The following is a 19,466-nucleotide window of genomic DNA, read 5'->3' on the forward strand; positions in this document are numbered from 1 at the left end:
GCTACTTAAGAGGCTGAGGTGGGAGAATTGCTTGAGCCCAGGAGGTGGAGGTTTCAGTGAGGAGATTGTGCCACTACACTCCAGCCTCAATGACAAAGTGAGACTCTCAAAAAAAAAAAAAAAAAAAAGATACCTGAATAGGCAGCTCTATTATATCTTATGGACCATCCTCATATATGTGGTCCATCTTTGACCAAAATGTCATTATGCACAGTGCATGACTATGTAGTTTTGCCTCTATGATAAGTTTTTGTTCCTCCATATAATTGTCAAAAAAGTAAGTATAAAGTTAGGTTGAGTGTAGTGGCTCATGCCTGTAATCCCAGCACTTTGGGAGGCCAAGGTGGGCGGATCAGTTGAGCCCAGAGGTTCAAGACCAGCCTGGGCAATATGGCAAAACCCCACCTCTACAAAAAATTCAAAAATTAGCCGGGCATGGTTGTGCGTGCCTATTGTTCCAGCCACTCGGGAAGCTGAGACAGGAGGATCACTTGAGCCAGGAGGCTAAGGTTGCAGTGAGCCCAGATGGCACCACTGCACTCCAGCCTGGGTGACAGAGCAAGACCCTGTCTTAAAAAAAAACAAGTTAATGAAGTATGTGCCATGTTACTTGATAAATTCTAATTAATGTTCTTTAAAAGAACAAGTACCTAGAGAAACATGAACTGAAACATATTTAGAATAAAGTTTTTAGGTTTTTAGATAACAAGATAACAATGTGATATATACCGAGAGTTCCCTTTTTAGACTATTATTTAGGTATTCAAATTGATTCTAAAATAAGCTTTTGGCTGGGCGTGGTGGCTCACGCCTGTAATCCCAGCACTTTGGGAGGCTGAGGCGGGTGGATCACGAGGTCAGGAGATCGAGACCATCCTGGCTAACACAGTGAAACCCCGTCTCTACTAAAAGTACAAAAAATTAGCCGAGCGTGGTGGTGGGTGCCTGTCGTCCCAGCTACTCAGGAGGCTGAGGCAGGAGAATGGCATGAACCCGAGAGGCAGAGGTTGCAGTGAGCCGAGATCGCGCCAGTGCACTCCAGCCCAGGCAACAGAGCAAGACTCTGTCTCCAAAAAAAAAAAATAATCTTTTACACATTATAAAGATAATTTTAACATAATGAGTGGTTCTATGTTAGAAGAAACTTGTAGAAGATAGTTTTCTACTAGAATTTTAGGATAATTTGAGAAATGTTTTTGTAAGTAAATTTCCCCTGAATAATATTTTAAATAGATTGTTACATAAATGAGTCTAACCAGCTAGTCTATAGCTAGGGGTTGGGAGGACTGCTGGATTGCAAAGTAGTTTAAAAACGAGTTTCTACAGTTTTAGCACATTTAACATTTTTAATCAAATGAACAAGGAAATGTCAGTTTTCTCATTTTCTTTGAATCACAAACTTGAGATCACTCTAATCTACCGAAAAGCTATTAAATGAGTTTGGTCTGTTACAAGAAATTTTGCTTGCTCTATCAAGTGCGACCTGAGGCAGGCTTCAAGAGCTTTAATTGCCGGATACGTTCCAGCTTACCAGCAAAGGGAATCTAAGCTGCTGGGCTTACAGAGTTACCCACTAGTAAGTTGCCTAAGCTTACTTAAAATTGAGAGATTTACAATTGTCAGACTCTGTGCTTAGTTTGGAAATAAAGATTTATAGGCATAATCCTTGACTTCCAAGTTGTTCGTTGACCTTAAATCTAGTGCCTTGGATGCTGAAGACGTAATAGGTGTGGAGGAAGAAACTTGGGCTACTGGGAAGGTTGCTGTAGCAGCACTGTGCAGGATGCATGAAAAGGGGAGATGAATACTTGGTGTCAGACTAGTTAGCTGGTTTCTGGTGTGGTCCAGTTGACAGCTAAGCTGAGGAGGGCTTGCAGAGCAGTAAGCCTAGAAAGGAAAGGGAATTTTGAAATGTTTAAGAAAGGGAAGTAATAATCTCAATTCCTGCCTTGTGTGGATGAAAAGACAGATAAATGAGTTTTGTCCAGTCATTGCTTTCATTATGTAAACCCTGATTCAAAATCTTATGTCTGCCACCAAGGCCCCCATTTTTCCTTCACCCATCTGACAAAAGTATTTAGTTGAAGAATCTTGTTTCTCAAGCTGGATTTTACTTCATTCCCCATTATCATTTATTCAGATTTTAGTCTGCAGGAGAAATCCATTGTGCCCCTACTAAACAGCCAGTAGTTCCAGAAAATGATAAAAGGTAGCATTTGATGCTAAATTAATTCTTTTAGCCTGTTTCCCTTCGGCTTTTTCTATTACTAAAAATAGTTTAAATGTAAAAAGACTGCCTTTCCGAGGTTGCTGGTAAGACCAAGCACTGGGAGGTATTTAAGTAGAGCAGCATACAAGCAGCGAAGGGAGGGATCCAAGAATTCTCAGCTCTGCGAAGCTCCCCTCATGGAAAGGACTCGCGCTGTGCGTTGTTCAGTGTGGTGGCCTCTAGCCATGTGTGGCTTTTGAGCATTTGAAATATGGCTGTTGTGACTGGTACTGAAAAATATATTTTTTTGTTAAGCAAAACAATGATTTTTATAGGATCACATTTATCTTTTAATTGTTGCATTGTGTAAGAGAACCATTGCCTTGCTTGCTTGTATTACACATAAACACATTGCCAGATGATATCAAAGAATTGACTTCATTCTAACAGTATTTTACTACTAACCAAAGTAACATTATAGTGTTTATCTAAATGTTACATGCAGTTACTGTGCCTATGTAAATCCTAATTAGTAGTTAAAAGTGAGATGTATGTTCTTATTTTTCTAGTTTAAAAAATATAGACAGGGCCAGGCGCGGTGGCTCACGCCTGTAATCCCAGCACTTTGGGAGGCCGAGGCGGGTGGATCACGAGGTCGGGAGATCGAGACCATCCTGCCCAACATGGTGAAACCCCGTCTCTACTAAAAATACAAAAATTAGCCAGGAGTGGTGGTGGGCACCTGTAGTCCCAGCTACTCGAGAGGCTGAGGCAAGAGAATCAGGTGAACCTGAGAGGCAGAGGTTGCAGTGAGCCAATACCGTGCCAATGCACTCCAGACTGGCAACAGAGGGAGACTCCATCTCAAATATATATATATATGTGTGTGTGTGTGTATATATATATATACACACACACATATATATATACCTGTATACACATATATATACACATGTACACATATATATACACAAATATATATACATACAAATTATTAAATTTAAAATCAGTGGTGGCTCAAGCCTGTAATCCCAGCACTTTGGGAGCCTGAGGCGAGTGGATCTCCTGAGGTCAGCAGTTTAAGACCAGCCTGGCCAACATGGTGAAACCCCATCTCTACTAAAAATACAGAAATCAGCCCAGAGTGCTGGCAGGCGCCTGTAATCCCAGCTACTCAGGAGGCTGAGGCAGGAGAATTGCTTGAATCCACGAGGTGGAGGTTGCAGTGAGCCGGGACCGTGCCACTGCACTCCAGCCTGGGCGACAAGAGCGAGACTCAAAAAAAAAAAAAAAAAAAAGTTTAAAAATCATGTATTTGCTAATGATTATTTGCTGAATTGTGAAGGAGTTTTAATGATTCATTGTCCTATTGATTCCAATTTAAGATTCTTTTGCAACAAAAGGAATGCTAACGTGTATGCAATAATCTAAAGCAAAAAATGTCTGTGGTGCACATTTTCTCACCAATATCACACTGAATATGAATGAACTAAAGTTGAAGCTCCAAGGAAAGGAAAAGCTTATTTGTGATGTTCACAGACAGGTACAAGAATTTATGTTGAAATCGAAACTTTATAATGCAAATCCAGAATATGGCTTTGACACATTTTCTAACATTTAAAATTTTAATTGTAATTTAACATTTTATAAATTGCAAAAACTACAAGTAAAATTTGAAGAACACTGTTGATACATAGATAAATTTAGAGTAGCTGCCAAGCGTGGTGGCTCACATCTGTAATCCCAGCACTCGGGGAGGGCAAGGCAGAAGGACTGCTCGAGGTTGGGAGTTTAAGACCAGCCTGAGCAATACAGGGAGACCCTGCCTCAGAAAAATAAAATTTAGAGTTTTTTAAATTATTCATTACCCCTTTGAATTTGATGTTCATATTCTAGAGTCAATGCAAGTATTCATGAGTACTTAGAAACAAATACATTTGCTACAAAGTTCAATAGATTCCTATAAAACAGAAATAGGTTTGTTGATATGGGTCCAGAAATGTTTTTAAATGATTTTGGGGATTTGATTCAATTATAAAACAAGTATAATTGGTGCAACTTTGGTATGTGAATCAATTTTTAAGATTCAACTATATGATATTTATAGGAGATGCACTTTAGATGTAAACGTTACAAATAGGCTGAGAGTACAAGGATGGAAGAAGATGTCATGCAAACAGGAACTATAAAAATTGGAGCTATCCTAACGTCAGACAAAATAGACTAGGAAACAAAAAATGTTCCTAGAGATGAAGGATATATCTTCTAATGATAAACAACAGCAAACAACAAAGCCCCTAACTACAGGAAGCAAAAGCTGACAGATTGGAAGGGAGAAATCGACAATTCAGCAATAATAAATGGAAATTTCAGTACCTTTCTCTCAATAGAACAACTAGGCAGAAATTGATGTTAATAGGAAACACCAACTGAACCTGATAGAGAAGTAAAACAATACCAGAATATACATTTCTCCCAGGTGTACATGGAATATTCTCTAGGGCAGATCATATGGGATGCTATAAAACAAGCCATAATAAGCTCAAAAGGATTGAAAACATACCAAATATATTATCCAATCAATGAAGTGAAACCAGGGAAGTTTGAAAATATTTTGAAATAAATGAAAAGACAATATACCAAAACATGGGAAGCAGTGAAAGCAATACTTAAATTTATAAACACATTTTAAAAGAAGATTTTGGGGCCAGGCGCGGTGGTTCACGCCTGTAATCCCAGCACTTTGGGAGGCTGAGGCAGGCGGATCACGAGGTCAGGAGATCGAGACCATCCTGGCTAACATGGAGAAACCTCGTCTCTACTAAAAATACGAAAAAAAATCAGCTTGGCGTGGTGGCGGGCGCCTGTATTCCCAGCTACTTGGGAGGCTGAGGCAGGAGTCCCAGCTACCCAGGAGGCCGAACTTGCAATGAGCTGAGATCACACCACTGCACTCCAGCCTGGGCGACAGAGCAACACTCCATCTCAAAAATTAAAAAAAAGATCTTAAATCTTTTCAACTTAAGACACTGGAAAACAGTAAACCAAACCCAAAGCAAGCAGAAAGAAGGAAGTAATTAGAACTAGAGCAGAAAATCATGAAATAGAGAATAGAAAAACAGGAGAGGGCCAGGCGTGGTAGCTCACGCCTATAATCCCAGCACTTTCGGAGGACGACGCGGGCAGATCACGAGGTCAGGAACTGGAGACCAGCCTGGGCAACATGGTGAAACCCCGTCTCTACTAAAAATAGAAAAATTAACTGGTCGTGGTGGTGCACGCCTGTAGTCCCAACTACTCAGGAAGCTGAGGCAGGAGAATTGCTTGAACCTGGGAGGCAGAGGTTGCAGTGAGCCGAGATCGCACCACTGCACTCCATCCTGGCGAGAGAGGGACACTTTGTCACCAAAAAACAAACAAAACAAAACAGTAGAGAATCAAAGACTGATTCTTTGGAAAGATCAGCAAAATTGATGAGCCTTTAAAGAGACTGAACATAAAAAGCTACTTGAATTACTAAAATCAGGAATGAAGGGGAGACATTACTACCAACCTTTATAGAATAAAAAGGATTATTATGGAATGCTATGGACAATTGTATGCCCATGAATTAGACAATGTAGATGACATGGATAGATTCCTAGAAAGACACTACCAAAACTGACTCAAGAAGAAATAGAAAATCTGAATAGATGTACAACAATAAAGGGATTGAATTAGTAATGAAAAAAACTACAAAATGAAAAGCATAGGCCCTGATGGCTTCACTGGTGAATCCTATCAAGTATTTAAGCTGATACCAATTCCTCACAAACTTCAAAAAGTAGAAGAGGGAACACTTTTTAACTCATTCTGTGAGGTCAGTATTACCCTGATATCAAAACCAGACAAAGATATCTCAAAGAAAACTACATACCAATCACTTTTAAATATAGATCCAAAAGTCCTCAAAAACATACTAGCAAAATAGGATTCAGCAATATATAAAAAAGGATTTTGCACCATGACCAAGTGGGATTTATCCAATTAATGTAATGTATTGTATCAGTAGAACAAAGGACAAAAGCGTAGGATCATTTGACAAAACTTACTCTCCAAAAACAAACAAAAACGAGAACTTCTTCAATCTGGTAAGAGGCATTTACAAAGAACCTACAGGTAATATGATACGTAATGATGACAGACTAAGGCTTTCCCCCAAGAAAGCATGGAATTCATGTTCTTGGATTGAAGGATAATATTAAGATGGCAATACTCCCTAAATTGATCTACAGATTCAATGCAGTCTCTATCAGAATCCCAGCTGACTTTTTGTTTGTTGCAGAAATTGACAATCTAATCTTTAAAGTCATATGGAAATCCAAGGGACCTCCAAAATAGCCAAACAGTCTTGAAGAGGGTCAAAGTTGGAGGACTAAAGCATCCTGATTTTAAAACTAGTTACAAAGCTACAGTAATCAAGACAGTGTGGTTCTAGCATAAGGATAGCACATTGGTCAATAGAATTGAATTTAAAGCCCAAGAAATAAACCCTTACATTTCTGGTCAATTGATTTGTGACAAACATGCCAAGATATCTCAATTGGGGAAAGTGCAGCATCTTCAATGAATAGTGCTGGGACAGCTGAACTCAGGCATATTTTGGAGATATTGTGGGCTTTGTTTCTGGCCACTGCAGTAAGCAAGTCGTTAACTTTTTGGTTTCTCAGTACATGTAAAAGTTGTTTACATGATAGTATAGTCTATTCATTATGCAATAGCATTGTGTCTTAAGGAACATGCCTTAATTTTAAAATACTTTATCGCCTAAAAATCTGAGCCTTCAGTGAGTCATAATCGTTTTACTGGTAGAGGATCTTGTCTCAGTGTTGACGGCTGCTGACTGATCAGGGTGGTGGTTGCAGAAAGTTGGGGTGGCTGTGGCAATTTCTTAAAATAAGACAATAAAGTTTGCAGCATTGACTCTTCCTTTCACAAAAGATTTCTCTGTATGTTGCATGCAATGCTGTTTGATAGAATTTTACCCACCGTAGAACTTCTTTCAAAATTGGAGTTAATCCCCTCAAAACCGGCTGCTGCTTTATCAACTAAGTTTATGTACTCTTCTAAAACTACATCCTATGTGGTCACTTCAGTGGGGTTCACAGCCTCTTCACCAGGAGGAGGTTCTGTCTCAATAAACCACTTTCTTTGCTCATCCGTAAGAAGTAACTCCTCACCTGTTCAAGTTTTATCATGGGGTTGCAGTAATTCAGTCACATCTTCAGTCAGGCTTCGCTTCTAATTCAAGTGCTCTTGTTATTTCTCCCACATCTGCAGTTGCTACCTGAAGCCTTGAACCTCTTGGTTATCCGTTAGGCTGGAATCAACTTCCTCCAAACTCCTGTTAATGCTGGGGTGTTTTTTTTGGAGGGGGGAGGTGGGACAGAGGCTTGCTTTGTCACCCAGAGGAGTCTCACTCTGTCGCCCAGGCTAGAGTGCAGTGGCGCAATCACAGCTCGCTGCAGCCTCGACTTTCCGGGCTCAAGCGACCCTCTCACCTAAGCCTCCCAAGTAGCTGGGACTACAGACGTGCGCCACCACACCCAGCGAATTTTTAAAATTTTCTGTAAAGACAAAGACTTACCTTGTTGTCCAGGGTGATCTTGAACTCCTGGACTCAAGGGATCCTCCTGCCTTGACCTCCCAAAGTGCTGGGATTAGCCACTGTGCCAGCCATGAATTAAAAAAAAAAAAGCTGGGTGCAGTGGCTCACACCTATAGTAGCAGCTACTTGGGAGGCTGAGGTGGGAGGATCGCCTGAGCCCAGGAGTTCAAGGCCGCAGTGAGCTGTGATCGCATCACTCCACTCCAGCCTGGGTGACAGAGTGAGACTCCATGTCTAAAAATATCAGGCATTTACAATTACGCTTCCAAGTGTGATCTTGAGCCTTAAGGTCTTACTCTTACGTCATCAGCATCTTCTTTTAACTTGGCCGGAAACCTGACTTCAATGACACTAACCTAATTATGCATCTGAGTTATCACAGAAGATGCACAGAACGGCCTCAGTATCGCAATACCACCAGTAAGAGAGGTTTAAAATTATTTTCACAGTTCCTCTTGTCCTTGGGGTGGAGCCACCCCAGGGCGGAGAATTCAATCACTACATTTTTACATTACTTAGAATAGTTCCTTGGTGGTTAGGCCCCCGCTTAGAAACCCAGTTAAGTTTCTTTCTTTTCCTAACTTCAATTTTTAGAGGCTGCTTTAAAGAATTTGTGTTTGGTCTTTTGTGACAATATAAAGTATTTTTAAAATAGTAACCATTTTAAAACATTTCATCCTTGGGCTGGGCACCATGGCTCATGCCTGTAGTCCCAGCACTTTGGGCATGGCATTCTTGCCTTTGAGGGGTCGACTTCAGTTGTCTTATACGTCCCTGCTGAAGCACGTGTACCTTTTCCCTGTGATATACAAACCCTGGGTCTGGGAGTTGACGGTGTGGGGATGCACCGCCTCAAGGCCATCCGAGACATAGCTTCTGTTTTTAAGTCCCCATTAAATGTTTCTTTGTGAGATACTGGACTTGTCAGACTCTTTTTGACCCCTTAGCTCCCTTGGTCTTTGGGGGCAGGTCTGCATATACCTGCTCACTGAAGAGCGGTATGTTTGGGACCAGCACCTCCAGGATTATGATGGTCTCTCTTCCAGGAATCTACAGGAGGAAGGAAGCTAGACGTTGCAGCTGGTCTTGGAACTTCAACTGGTGTTCGCAGTTTCCCTTTTTTACTAAGCACTTTGCTTTCCCCCTGTTGTGTTCCTGGAAAGATTCCAGGGGTGGAGGGTAGCAGGGCCATCTCGGGATGGGGTCCTTCGTCTAGTACCACATAGTACCACAGCCCACCCACTGTCCGTTCCACCAAGCTCCCGTAGCCTACCATGCTCCCATAATGATTTACCTGGATGTTTTAATCCAGTTAGTTAAGGAATTGTTAGCAGACAACCTGCAGAAAGCCTGGATATGTGATACTGGGGGAGGTGGGCCTGGGGTCCTGCTGAGGTCGGTGTCCCCATGACCTTGTGATTCTCACTCTTGGTTCCTGTTGTCCAGACCAAAGCCTTCCCCACCCCGTGAAGGTTCACAGCCCTTCATGACCTTGGGGGCAACGTGTTGCTGAGATTTCATGGAATCTGGATCCAGGTGGCTTCTTCCCTGTTGTGGTTTGACTGTGAACTCATCAAAATGGCTAAAAATTTTATTTTATTGTACTATTTATGTATTTTGAGACGGGGCATCTCTCTGCTGACCAGGCTGGAGTGCAGTGGTACAGTCACGGCTCACTGCAGCCTGACCTGTCTGGCTCAAGTGAACCTCAGCCTCCCGAGAAGCTGGGATTACAGGCACACGCCACCATGCCCGGATAACTTCGGTACTTTTTTTTTTTAGACGGAGTCTCGCTCTGTCACCAGCCTGGAGTGCACTGACACGATCTTGGCTCACTGCAACCTCTGCCTCCCCAGTTCAAGCGATTCTCCTGCCTCTGCCTCCCGACTAGCTGGGACTACAGGCGTGTGCCACCACGCCCAGCTAATTTTTGTATTTTTAGTAGAGACGGGGTTTCACCATGTTGGCCAGGATGGTCTGGATCTCTTGACATCGTGACCCGCCCTCCTCAGCCTTCCAAAGTGCTGGGATTACAGGCATGAGCCACCGCGCCGGCCAATTTTTGTATTTTTTGTAGAGATGGAGTTTCCTCACGTTGCCCAGGCCAGTTTCAAACTCCTGGACTCAAGTGATCCACCTGCCTTGGTTTCTCAAAGTGCTAGGGTTACAGGCGTGCGCCACCGTGCCCAATCAAAAAATTTTTTAAATCTCGTGTGGATATTCATGATGGGGGGAAGACCTGCTCAAGCCACCTGAGGCAGAGTTATTCATCCCAGCAAGGAAGTCAACTGGGAGGCTTCCCCTGAAAGGGACACCGATGTCTGGGTTCCCTGGGCACCTGCCCACCAACACTAGATCAGTTGACAAAAGGTGGTCTCTCTGCTAGAGAAGAAGGAATCAAAGTCACTAGGTTATTTGAACAAAACCAGCAGAAACTGCAGGGAAAACAAGCCCATCAGCGGATTTCCTGAAGCCCTCATTCCTCCCCCATTCCGAGGAAGACATCTACAAGTATAGAGGGAAAAAATAAAAACTTTCAAATTTTAGCAGCAAATGGCTTTGGTGCGTTTGCATTCTCGCCAGTCTTCAAGGAGTAGATAATTTTTATGCTTCATAAACAGTTACAGAGCACAACAGGAAGAAAGACCTGCCAGTTTTGTTTCCAAATCCAGTTTGCCTCTGATACTGGCCCCATCTCTGTCACCTTGCCCTGCTGGCTCTATGCCACCTGCAGACTCTCGCGGCCTCTCTCTCCCTCTCTCACGCAGCACCCCTCACAAAATCTGGGACTTGGCACTCTCGGTCCCCCACAGGGATCAGCATTTGGATGAGAAAATACCAGGCTCGAGCTGCTCTTAACCACGTTTATTGAGAGGGGCCGGGGGAAGGGGATGGACGGTCCTCCCCGCGGCGGGGTTTTCAGCCCTCGCGGGTGGGCAGCGTCTTGTCCTCAGGTGTAGATGCTCCAGTCTCGGCTCAGCCAAACATTGTCAGGGCCCCCTGGAAAGCAGAAGCCGAGCTTGAGTGCCCCCAACCCTGCCACCAAGAACTCAGGCGAGGGCGCGGCAGCGGCCGGCTCTGTGGGGAGCGGGAGCGAGGCGGTTCCGCTGGCGTCTCCGGGGGACGCGCACCCGCGCGGGGTCACCTCCGCCTTCCCCGCCCCTGCAGCTCGGATGCGCCCCACCCAGTTCCCACCGGGAGACCCGGGCTTCTCCCAGGGACAGGGCTTGGAGGGGCAGGACGGGAAACAGCCCTGACGTAGGGCCGGGACACCTCTGGTGCAATTTTGAGGCTGGCCGGGAAGGGATGCCCGCGCAGGAAGGGCACCCGGGGTGCCCACTTTACCAGCAGGGCCTTCAGGGCCTTCACGGCCCCCACGGCCTCGGGACCCAGCTCAGCCACACACTTCTGGGAGCCCTCTATGAGGTGGTTCACGGGGATGCCCAGGCTGCTCAGCAGGAGCTTCAGCGGGTTGAGGGTGCCGAGGGGGTTGTCCAGGGTCCCGGCCCCGGCCTCCGCCGCCGACTCCAGCGCAGCGACAGGCTGGGCCACATGCTTGGCCGAGCCCACCAAGAAAGCAGCAGCTGCAAGCGAACAGGGAGGGGTCACCGCCTGCGCGCCGGGGTCCCCAGAAGGCAGGTCCAGGACGCGCCCCCGCGGGAGGCGCCCAGGAACCGTCGCGCCCTGCCCGGCTCCCCGACCGCCCCCTCCCTCCCGCGCCGAGGCCTGCCAGGTGCGAGCCCCCGGGACACAGGCGGGTCTGGGGAGGCGGCCCCGCCAGGAGACGCTGCAGGGTCACCGGAGTGGCCTGAGGGTGGCGGAAGGACCGGTGAACTCTGTGCGGGGTCCAGGACAGGCCCCCAAGGGAGGGGACACTCGCGCTGCGCCTTGCAGGATGAGGAGACGGTCTCCAGACGGGGGACAGACGGCTGTCCCCAGGCCAGGGGCGGCCTCTATCCCGGCACGAGGCTGGAGACAGCCCTGAGAGGAGGGAGGCCGCGGGCTGCAGGCGCGGGGCCCCGGGACGGGCCGCGGGGTGGCGGAGCCCTCTGGGCGCTGGGCGAGGCTGGAAGGACCTGGGATCCACCATCCGCGCAGGCAGCGGCGGGGGCGCAGCGGGCGCCGAGGCCTCGGGCCCCACCGTGCGGGCCAGGAGCCCAGGGCGCTCACCGGAGCTGCAGGACAGGGCCACGCAGAGCCCCAGGAGGGCGGCGAGCTTCATGGCGCAGGGGCTCGGGGCGCGCGGGGAACCTGCGGCTGCCCGGGCAAGGCCACGGGGCTTCATATACCCGGTCCTCGCCCCTCCAGGGCCGGCCTCGCCCACGCTCCTGAGAAAGCCCTGCCCGCTCCGCTCATGGCCGTGCCCTGGCCAACTTCCTGCTGCGGCCGGCGGGCCCTGGGAAGCCCGTGCCCCCTTCCCTGCCCGGGCCTCGAGGACTTCCTCTTGGCAGGGGCTGGGGCCCAGAGCTGGGCCCTCTGAGAGCAGGCAGGCCTGGCCTTTGTCCCCGCGAAGCCCACCCCGGCCCGCACCTTCGCTTTGCGGTCTGACCCCACGGGCCCCACTGCAGGGCTGGGCCCGGGTGAGGGGGAGGTTCCCTCGCGCCAGGGCAGGGGCGGGGGCGGCGCAGTTCCTGGCTCCGTGGTCCCTGCCTCTGATCCCAGACCGTGGCAATGTCGGGCAATGGGGGTCCTCGTGGGCGCCTTCTGCGCCTGGGGAGGTGGAGGCGCCAGGGACGATCAGGCCTCACTCCCGGCCGCCTCCCCGGCCGGGCCACAGGCAGCCACGGTGCAAACAGAAGTGGGGCGTTGTTCTGTCTTCGAAACTAGCCTCGACGCCAGTGGATGGGCCTGGTTTGTTCCTGAGTTTCTCTAAATGTCCTCACTCGTCTGTCACCTGCAGAAGTATGACAGATGGAGAGCAAAGCACATTTTGAAAACTTTTGCAAATGATACATAAATTAATTTGCTTTTAGTCCTTCTTTTTTCCTCTATTTTTTGACCCCAGGCATCGGGCATTGAGTGACTCACGTTTTGGTGCATGGCTGCTCTCAGCTAGGTTGGTGCAAAGTCTCTCTTTTCTTTTGCAAAGTGTAGCTGGCACGCGTGGGAAACAGGCTCCCGGGTGGGAGGACCTGACTCTTCAGGCAGTGTCCTGGAATTCCTTCCCCATGGCTGATAGCATGTCTTAGCCCTCAGCCACCCCGAGCTACTGCGGCCTCCTCCGCACCTGCAGACATTTGTGCCTTGCTAACTGTGGTGGCCGGGCGCACGCATTCACATTGTTTCTGTTCACTTACACTTTTCCTTGACTATTTTGTTTGGGGGATTTTTGCATTATAAATCTGGAGTTTGGTTGTGTTTCGTTGGTCATCATGGAAGTAATTTTAATGGGAAATACGTTTTCTTTTTTAAAAACAGTTTGAAGTTAATTACTTTTTTGGTGGTGGTAAAGACACTGTCTTGCCATGTTGCCCAGGCTGGTCTCGAACTCCTGAGCTCAAGCAATCCTCCCACCTCAGACTCCCAAGTAGCTTGGACTAGAGGTGTGAGCCACCACACTCCGCGGATTTTGATTTTGTTTTTTGTTTGTTTGTTTTTTGAGACAGTCTCACTCTGTCGCCCACGCTGGAGTGCAGTGAGGTGATCTTGGTTCACTGCAGCCTCCACCTCCCAGGCTCAAGCAATTCTCCCACCTCAGCCTCCCAAGCAGCTGGGGCTACAGGTGTGCACCACTATGTCCAGCTAATTTTGTTTATTTTTTGTAGAGACAAAGTCTCACTGTGTTGCCCAGACTGGTCTTTTGAACTCTTAGCCTCAAGTGATACTCTTGCCTCAGCCTCCCAAAGTGCTGGGATTACAGGTGTGAGCCACCACGCCTGGCTTAATTTATTTTTATTTTTTGTAGAGATGGGGTCTCGCTACATTGACCAAGCTGGTCTCAAAATCCTGGCCTGAAGCAATCCTCCCGCCTCAGACTCCCAAGGTGCTGCGATGACAGGTGTGAGCCACCCCGCACAGCCCAGCTTCACCATCTTATGGGCACACTCCATTAGCATTAAATATATTCTAATGTTGTGCAAACATCACCACAATCCATTTCCAGAACTCTTTTCCTCTTATAAAACTGAAACTCTGAGCCTATTAAACAACTCCCCACTCCCCTCCCCCATCCCCTGGCACCACCTTTCCACTTTCTGTCTCTGAATCTGGCCACTCCCGGCACCTCATATGAGTGGAATCGGGCAGTGTTTGTCTTTTGTGTCTGGCGTATTTCACTCAGCATGATATCCTCCAGGTTCATTCATGACCTTCAGAGTTTCCTTCCTTCTCAGGGTAGGATACTGCTCCATTGCATGGCTGTGCCACGTTTTCTTCACCCATTCACTTCACCCGTGGGTGGACATGTGGGCGCTTGCATGTTTTCACTGCTGTGAGTAATGCGGTCGTGAACACGGCTGTGCAAATGCCTCTTTGGGACCCTGCTGTTGGCTGTTTTGGGTGGCTGCTCAGAGGTAGAACGGCTGGAGCCTGTGGAACTTGCCTGTGTCATTTGTGAGGATCTGCCATCTCTCCCATAGCAGCGGCACCACGCTGCCTTCCCAGCAACAATGCACAAGGATCCCAGTGTGTCCACATCCTCATGATGCTTGTTCTTCTCCTGAGCAGGATCTGGCAGCCTTGGCCCAAGCAATCCCAGTGGGCGCATCTTGGGAGCTGACTTTGGGGCCACCTTTCCCCATGCTGCCTGGGGACCAGAGAACACTGACCGCGGGAAAGACCGATGCTGCCGAGGCCAGGAGGAGGGGGAGGCCGTCATCTGTGGGTCCCCAGCAGCGCTTGGGGTCCTGGCCACTCCAGCGGCCCCTTGCACCCGCCTCCAGGGATCCTTTGTCTTCAAAATAACCTCCCTCCACCTTCCGGCTCATAGTGCCTTGGGTGGATCTGTTCCCATTTCCCACAAGCCTGCAGGGTGGTGACAGGCCCTCATTCCCATGTGCCCCAAGATTTCGGATTCCAAAAATACATCCCCTGGCTCCCCGGAGAAGTGTGTCACGGTGTCCCCGTTTCACCACTGACAGGGCCAAAGGATGTGCTCTCCTCTCCCGAGCTGCCGTGGTCAAGGCAAGCCAGGACTCACCTCAGGCTGGCCCAGCCCCTCACCCCACACTGGCTCTGGGGGCCACGCCTGGCGAAGCCTCTGCGGTAGTGGGGGATCAGGCAGGCCGAGGGTCTGGCCTGCGCCGAGACCTGCACAGCTGGGTCAGCGGCTGCCTCTGTATTCGTTTCCTGAGGCTGCTGTGACAAGTCACCACATACCTGGTGGCTGAAAACGACACATTTACTCCGCTCGCAGTTCTGGAGCCCAGAAGTGCAGTGTCACGGGGGTGAAGGCGAGGCGTCGGGGGCCGCTCCTCCTCCAGAGGCTGGGCCTTCCCAGGAGCTTATCCACTCCTGGCCTCTCCCTGCTTATGGGGGCTGCCAGGGCTCCTTGGCTGGTGACTGCATCACTCCAGTCTCTGCCTCCTGGTCACATGGCCTCCTCCTCTTCTGTGTGTGTGTGTGTGTGAGGGTGCGTGGGTCTGTGTGTGTGAGGGTGTGTGAGAGGGTGCATGGGGGTGTGTGTGTGTGATGGTGTGTGGGTGTGTGGTGGTGTGTGATGGTGTGTGTGTGAGGGTGCGTGGGGGGTGTGTGTGGGGGGTGTGTGGGTGTGTGGGGGTGTGTGGGTGTGTGGGGGTGTGTGGGCGTGTGAGGGTTCGTGTGTGTGTGTGAGGGTGCATGGGGGGGTGTGTGATGGGGTGTGTGTGATGGTGTGTGTGTGACGGGGTGTGTGGGGTGTGTGTGGGTGTGTGAATGTGTGTGGGTGTGTGGGGGTGTGTGAGGATTCGTGTGTGTGTGTGGGTGTGTGAGGGTGTGTGGGTTTGTGTGTGGGGTGTGTGTGTGGGTGTGTGAGTGTGGGTGTGTGTGTGTGGGTGTGTGTGGGCGAGTGTGTGGGGGTGTGTGGGTGTGTGAGGGTTCGTGTGTGGGTGTGTGGGGGTGTGTGTGGAGGGGTGAGAGTGAATATGCATGCAAGTGTGTGTGTAAGATGGACAGTGAATGAGAATGAGTGTGCATGTGAAGGAGTGGGTGTGAGCTCGTGGGTGTGTTTGAGTGTGAATGTGTGTACAAGTGTGTGTGTGAATAAGCGTGAGTCTGTGTGGGAGGGAGAGTGAGTGTGGGAGGGAGTGTGTGGATATGCATGTGTTTGAATTGTGTGCAAGTGTGTGTGAATGTGTGTGAGTGTGAAAACTCTGCCGCCATCTTATGAGTGTGTGTGTTGTTGCATTTTGGGCTCACCTAGATAACCCAGGACAGTCCCCTCATCTCACAATGACGCCCCCAGTCGGGCTGCCGAGACTGTGGCTGCTGAGCCTAACATTCCAAGGTTCCAGGAGCTGGGGCGTGGACGGACCTGGGGCCTGCCATGCCCTCCAAGTGCCGCCCTGCCCCTCGAAGGCCAGGCCAGGTGAGGCTTCCAGGGTGGGTGTCAGAGTCCGCCCGGCATGGGACAGGGGTGGGTGGGCAGCGCCCTCACGTCAGCCTGGGCCTTCCCTGCCACTCCTGCTTGCGGCCCTTGCTGGCGCAGGTCTGCCGAGATACTGAGAAAGCGCTTGGCACTATCTGCAGACGACATGGTCAGCTTGTTCTGGGCAGTGTTTGCAGGGCATCTTTTGGGCCAAAATAAACACGCACACCTTGCCCACTCCCACGGAATGCAGGAAGAGCTGGAAGGTAAACAAGCACTTTGCGGCTCTGGGGAAGGGGCCAGATATTGAACTTGGGGCCTATTGAAAGACCTCAGGGCCTCGGAGCAGGGTACTCAGCCCCTGGGTGCTCCTGCCGGGGAGCCTAGAGGCTCACGGTGCCTCCGCCCGGCCCACGCTTTGGCGGTGCTTCCGCAGACACCTGTGGAGGGCTGTTCAGGTGGCAGATGCCCACTCTGATGCCCCCACCATGTCCCCATTCTCTCTCTGATGTCCTCTCTCTCTGAGGCCCCCCTCTCTGATGTCCTCTCCCTCTCTCTCTCTGAGGCCCCCGCTCTCTGTGATGCCCCCTCTCTTTGATATCCCTCTTTCTCTGGTGCCCTCTCTTCCTAATGCCTTGAGTACATAAATTATTAAGCAAACTGGGTTGAACTCCGGATACCCATGCCTCTCTGATGTGGTCACCTGGGCAGGTGAGTACAGCTCCCCGCCAGAGCAGGCATCTTGGTGACTGTTCATTGCCGGAGTTTTCTGGGGCCCCTCTCTGCCCACCTCTGCTCTCCTGGGATAGCAGCTGGCTGTCAGGTGGTGTCCTGGTGGCTGGGCCCTGGTTAGGTTAGCCCTCCATGCTAGAATGATCTGGGGCTTTGGGAGGGGTCTGTGGTGCTGTTCCAATAGAAGCTGCTCTTCTTTTTATGTCTAGAGCCAAAGGCCGCAGGCGCTGGACCCCGGCCCCGAGGCCCCCTTCCTCACTCCTTCTGAGCAAACTTTCCTACCCGAAGGTGGGGACCGATGGGCAGCCCTGGTGGTGTCAGCCGGCACCCTGCATTTCCCGATGGTCCTGGGACCCTTTTTCAAGGGACTTGTGGGGGCTCCTGGCCATAGCCTGCTCTCAGCCCCCAGCCCCGGCCAGCACAACCCCCAAGTCTCCACCTGGGGAAGTCTTCCTGGCCAGGGCCACCACAGCGGCCAGCAGCAGCGACCCTCCACACTGCCCTGAGTGGGCCCCACAAGGACGGGCACCTCGGCCAGTCCCAGCAGGCACTCTGGGCTTTCTCCTGCGCCAGTAGGAAGTGGTTTGGTGGGGAGCAGCCTGGGGTGTGGCAAGGCCCGGCAGGAGAGGCCAGACCAGGGAGTGCTGCTGTGCTCTCCCAGGCACCCTGGCTCACCCCTCCCAGGCACCCCGGCTCACCCCTCCCAGGCACCCCGGCTCACCCCTCCCAGGCACCCCGGCTCACCCCTCCCAGGCACCCCGGCTCACCCCTCCCAGGCGCCCCGGCTCACCCCTCCCAGGCGCCCCGGCTCACCCGCCTCGCAGAGGTGTGGAGCCCTGCCCAGGGTCGCCCCATGAATCCCTGCCAGCACCCCCTCCTCAGCCCACATCCTCCCTCCTCATAGCTCGGCCCTGTGGGCCCTGGGGCGCTCAGCACCCCCTCCTCAGCCCCCGTCCTCCCTCCTCAGCCCCCGTCCTCCCTCCTCATGGCTCGGCCCCGTGGGCCCTGGGGCGCTCAGCACCCCCTCCTCAGCCCACGTCCTCTTTCCTCATAGCTCAGCCCCGTGGGCCCTCGGGCACTGGGCAGTGTCATGAGCATATCCAAGCACCCTCTGTGGCACCGTCCCTGGGTCAATATTGATCTGGCTCTCAGCCACTTCCTTTTGCCCCTTCCCTGTCAGCACTCCCACCCACAGGGCCCTGCTGTGCGGAGGGGAGCAGGTGCTGTCGATGTGGTTCCTGCCTTGTAGGTTCAGGGCATTGGTGAAAGTGACAGAAAAGCTGACCCACGTGGCTTTAAGCAAAGACTGAAATTCCAGGAGTGGCTTCGCCTTCAGGGAAAGGTTGATCCAGGCTCAAAGGATGTCACCAGGACCTCATACCTCATTCTTCCCTGCCATCTCTCAGCTCCTTTTTTTTTTTTGAGATGGAGTCTTGCTCTGTTGCCCAAGCTGGAGTGCAGTGGTGCGATCTCGGCTCACTGCAACCTCTGCCCCCCCCAAGTTCAAGCGATTCTCCTGCCTCAGCCTTCTGAGTAGCTGGGATTACAGGCGCCCGACACCATGCCCGCCTAATTTTTGTATTTTCAGTAGAGCCAGGGTTTCATCGTGTTAGCCAGGATGGTCTCGATCTCCTGACCTCGTGATGCGCCTGCCTCGGCCTCCCAAAGTGCTGGGATTACAGGCGCCCAACACCATGCCCGCCTAATTTTTGTATTTTCAGTAGAGCCAGGGTTTCATCGTGTTAGCCAGGATGGTCTCGATCTCCTGACCTCGTGATCCGCCTGCCTCGGCCTCCCAAAGTGCTGGGATTACAGGCGTGAGCCACCGCGCCCGGCCTCTCAGCTCCCATTTTTTAGAGTTGTCCTCCTTGGAGTGACAGGCTGGCAGCCAGCAGTGCCAAACCTCCGATACCAATTTGGGCCCAGGCACACAAGCGCTGGCGCTATCCCCAGGGCCCTCCCGTGAGGCTTCACCCCACTGCTCCAAGGACCGTGCTGGCCACAGCAGCAGCAGCAGAGGAAACATCGTGTCTCATTAGGTCCCGCTTCCCTGCTTCAGTCTGTTCAGTGAGGAAGGAGGCTGAGGAAGGGGTGCTGGCAGGGATTCAGGAGGTGACCCTGGGCAGGGCTCCACACCTCTGTGTGCCCAGCAGCACTCCCGGTCCTCCCCACCCCAATACCACTCCATTGAGGAAAGCACTTCAGTCCCCAGAGCCCCACCGTGTCCAGGGACTGAAGTGGTTTCCTGCGTGGAATGGCACTGGGGTGAGACGGGCATTATCACCCTCACGATTTAGAAGAAACACAGCTCAGAGAACGTCAGTGACTGGCCTGCAGTCCCCTGGCAGTCTGAGATGGGTCTGCACAGTGCCCAG

At 50.8% G+C, this 19,466-nt stretch overlaps 1 protein-coding gene and 1 long non-coding RNA gene across 2 annotated transcripts; one reads left to right on the forward strand and one right to left on the reverse strand.

The window, feature by feature from the left end:
- Window positions 1-10,706: 10,706 nt before the first annotated feature.
- Window positions 10,707-12,766, reverse strand: SCGB3A1 (secretoglobin family 3A member 1). Its single transcript, XM_034959624.4, has 3 exons — window positions 12,027-12,766; window positions 11,202-11,440; window positions 10,707-10,856 (listed from the first exon to the last, which is right to left on the reverse strand). Exons 1-3 carry the CDS (start codon window positions 12,139-12,141, stop codon window positions 10,833-10,835), a joined length of 378 nt encoding a protein of 125 aa, XP_034815515.1. The 5' UTR covers window positions 12,142-12,766; the 3' UTR covers window positions 10,707-10,832.
- Window positions 11,433-15,155, forward strand: LOC117980182 (uncharacterized). The gene is made up of 3 exons (XR_004671346.3): window positions 11,433-11,589; window positions 13,762-13,854; window positions 14,523-15,155. It is a non-coding gene; the product is annotated as an uncharacterized LOC117980182 (long non-coding RNA).
- The last annotated feature ends 4,311 nt before the right edge of the window (window positions 15,156-19,466 follow it).

This window comes from Pan paniscus, chromosome 4, assembly GCF_029289425.2.
Source record: "Pan paniscus chromosome 4, NHGRI_mPanPan1-v2.0_pri, whole genome shotgun sequence".
In the NCBI taxonomy this organism is placed as follows: domain Eukaryota; kingdom Metazoa; phylum Chordata; class Mammalia; order Primates; family Hominidae; genus Pan; species Pan paniscus.

Excerpts from the sequence above, each read along its gene's own strand:
- SCGB3A1 (XM_034959624.4), bottom strand. The coding sequence starts at position 12,141 with ATGAAGCCCCGTGGCCTTGCCCGGGCAGCCGCAGGTTCCCCGCGCGCC. Across the intron at positions 11,441-12,026 it reads GGCCCTGTCCTGCAGCTCCG|CTGCTGCTTTCTTGGTGGGC; the intron begins GTGAGCGCCCTG and ends GTTCGCTTGCAG. Across the intron at positions 10,857-11,201 it reads AGGCCCTGAAGGCCCTGCTG|GGGGCCCTGACAATGTTTGG; the intron begins GTAAAGTGGGCA and ends TCTGCTTTCCAG.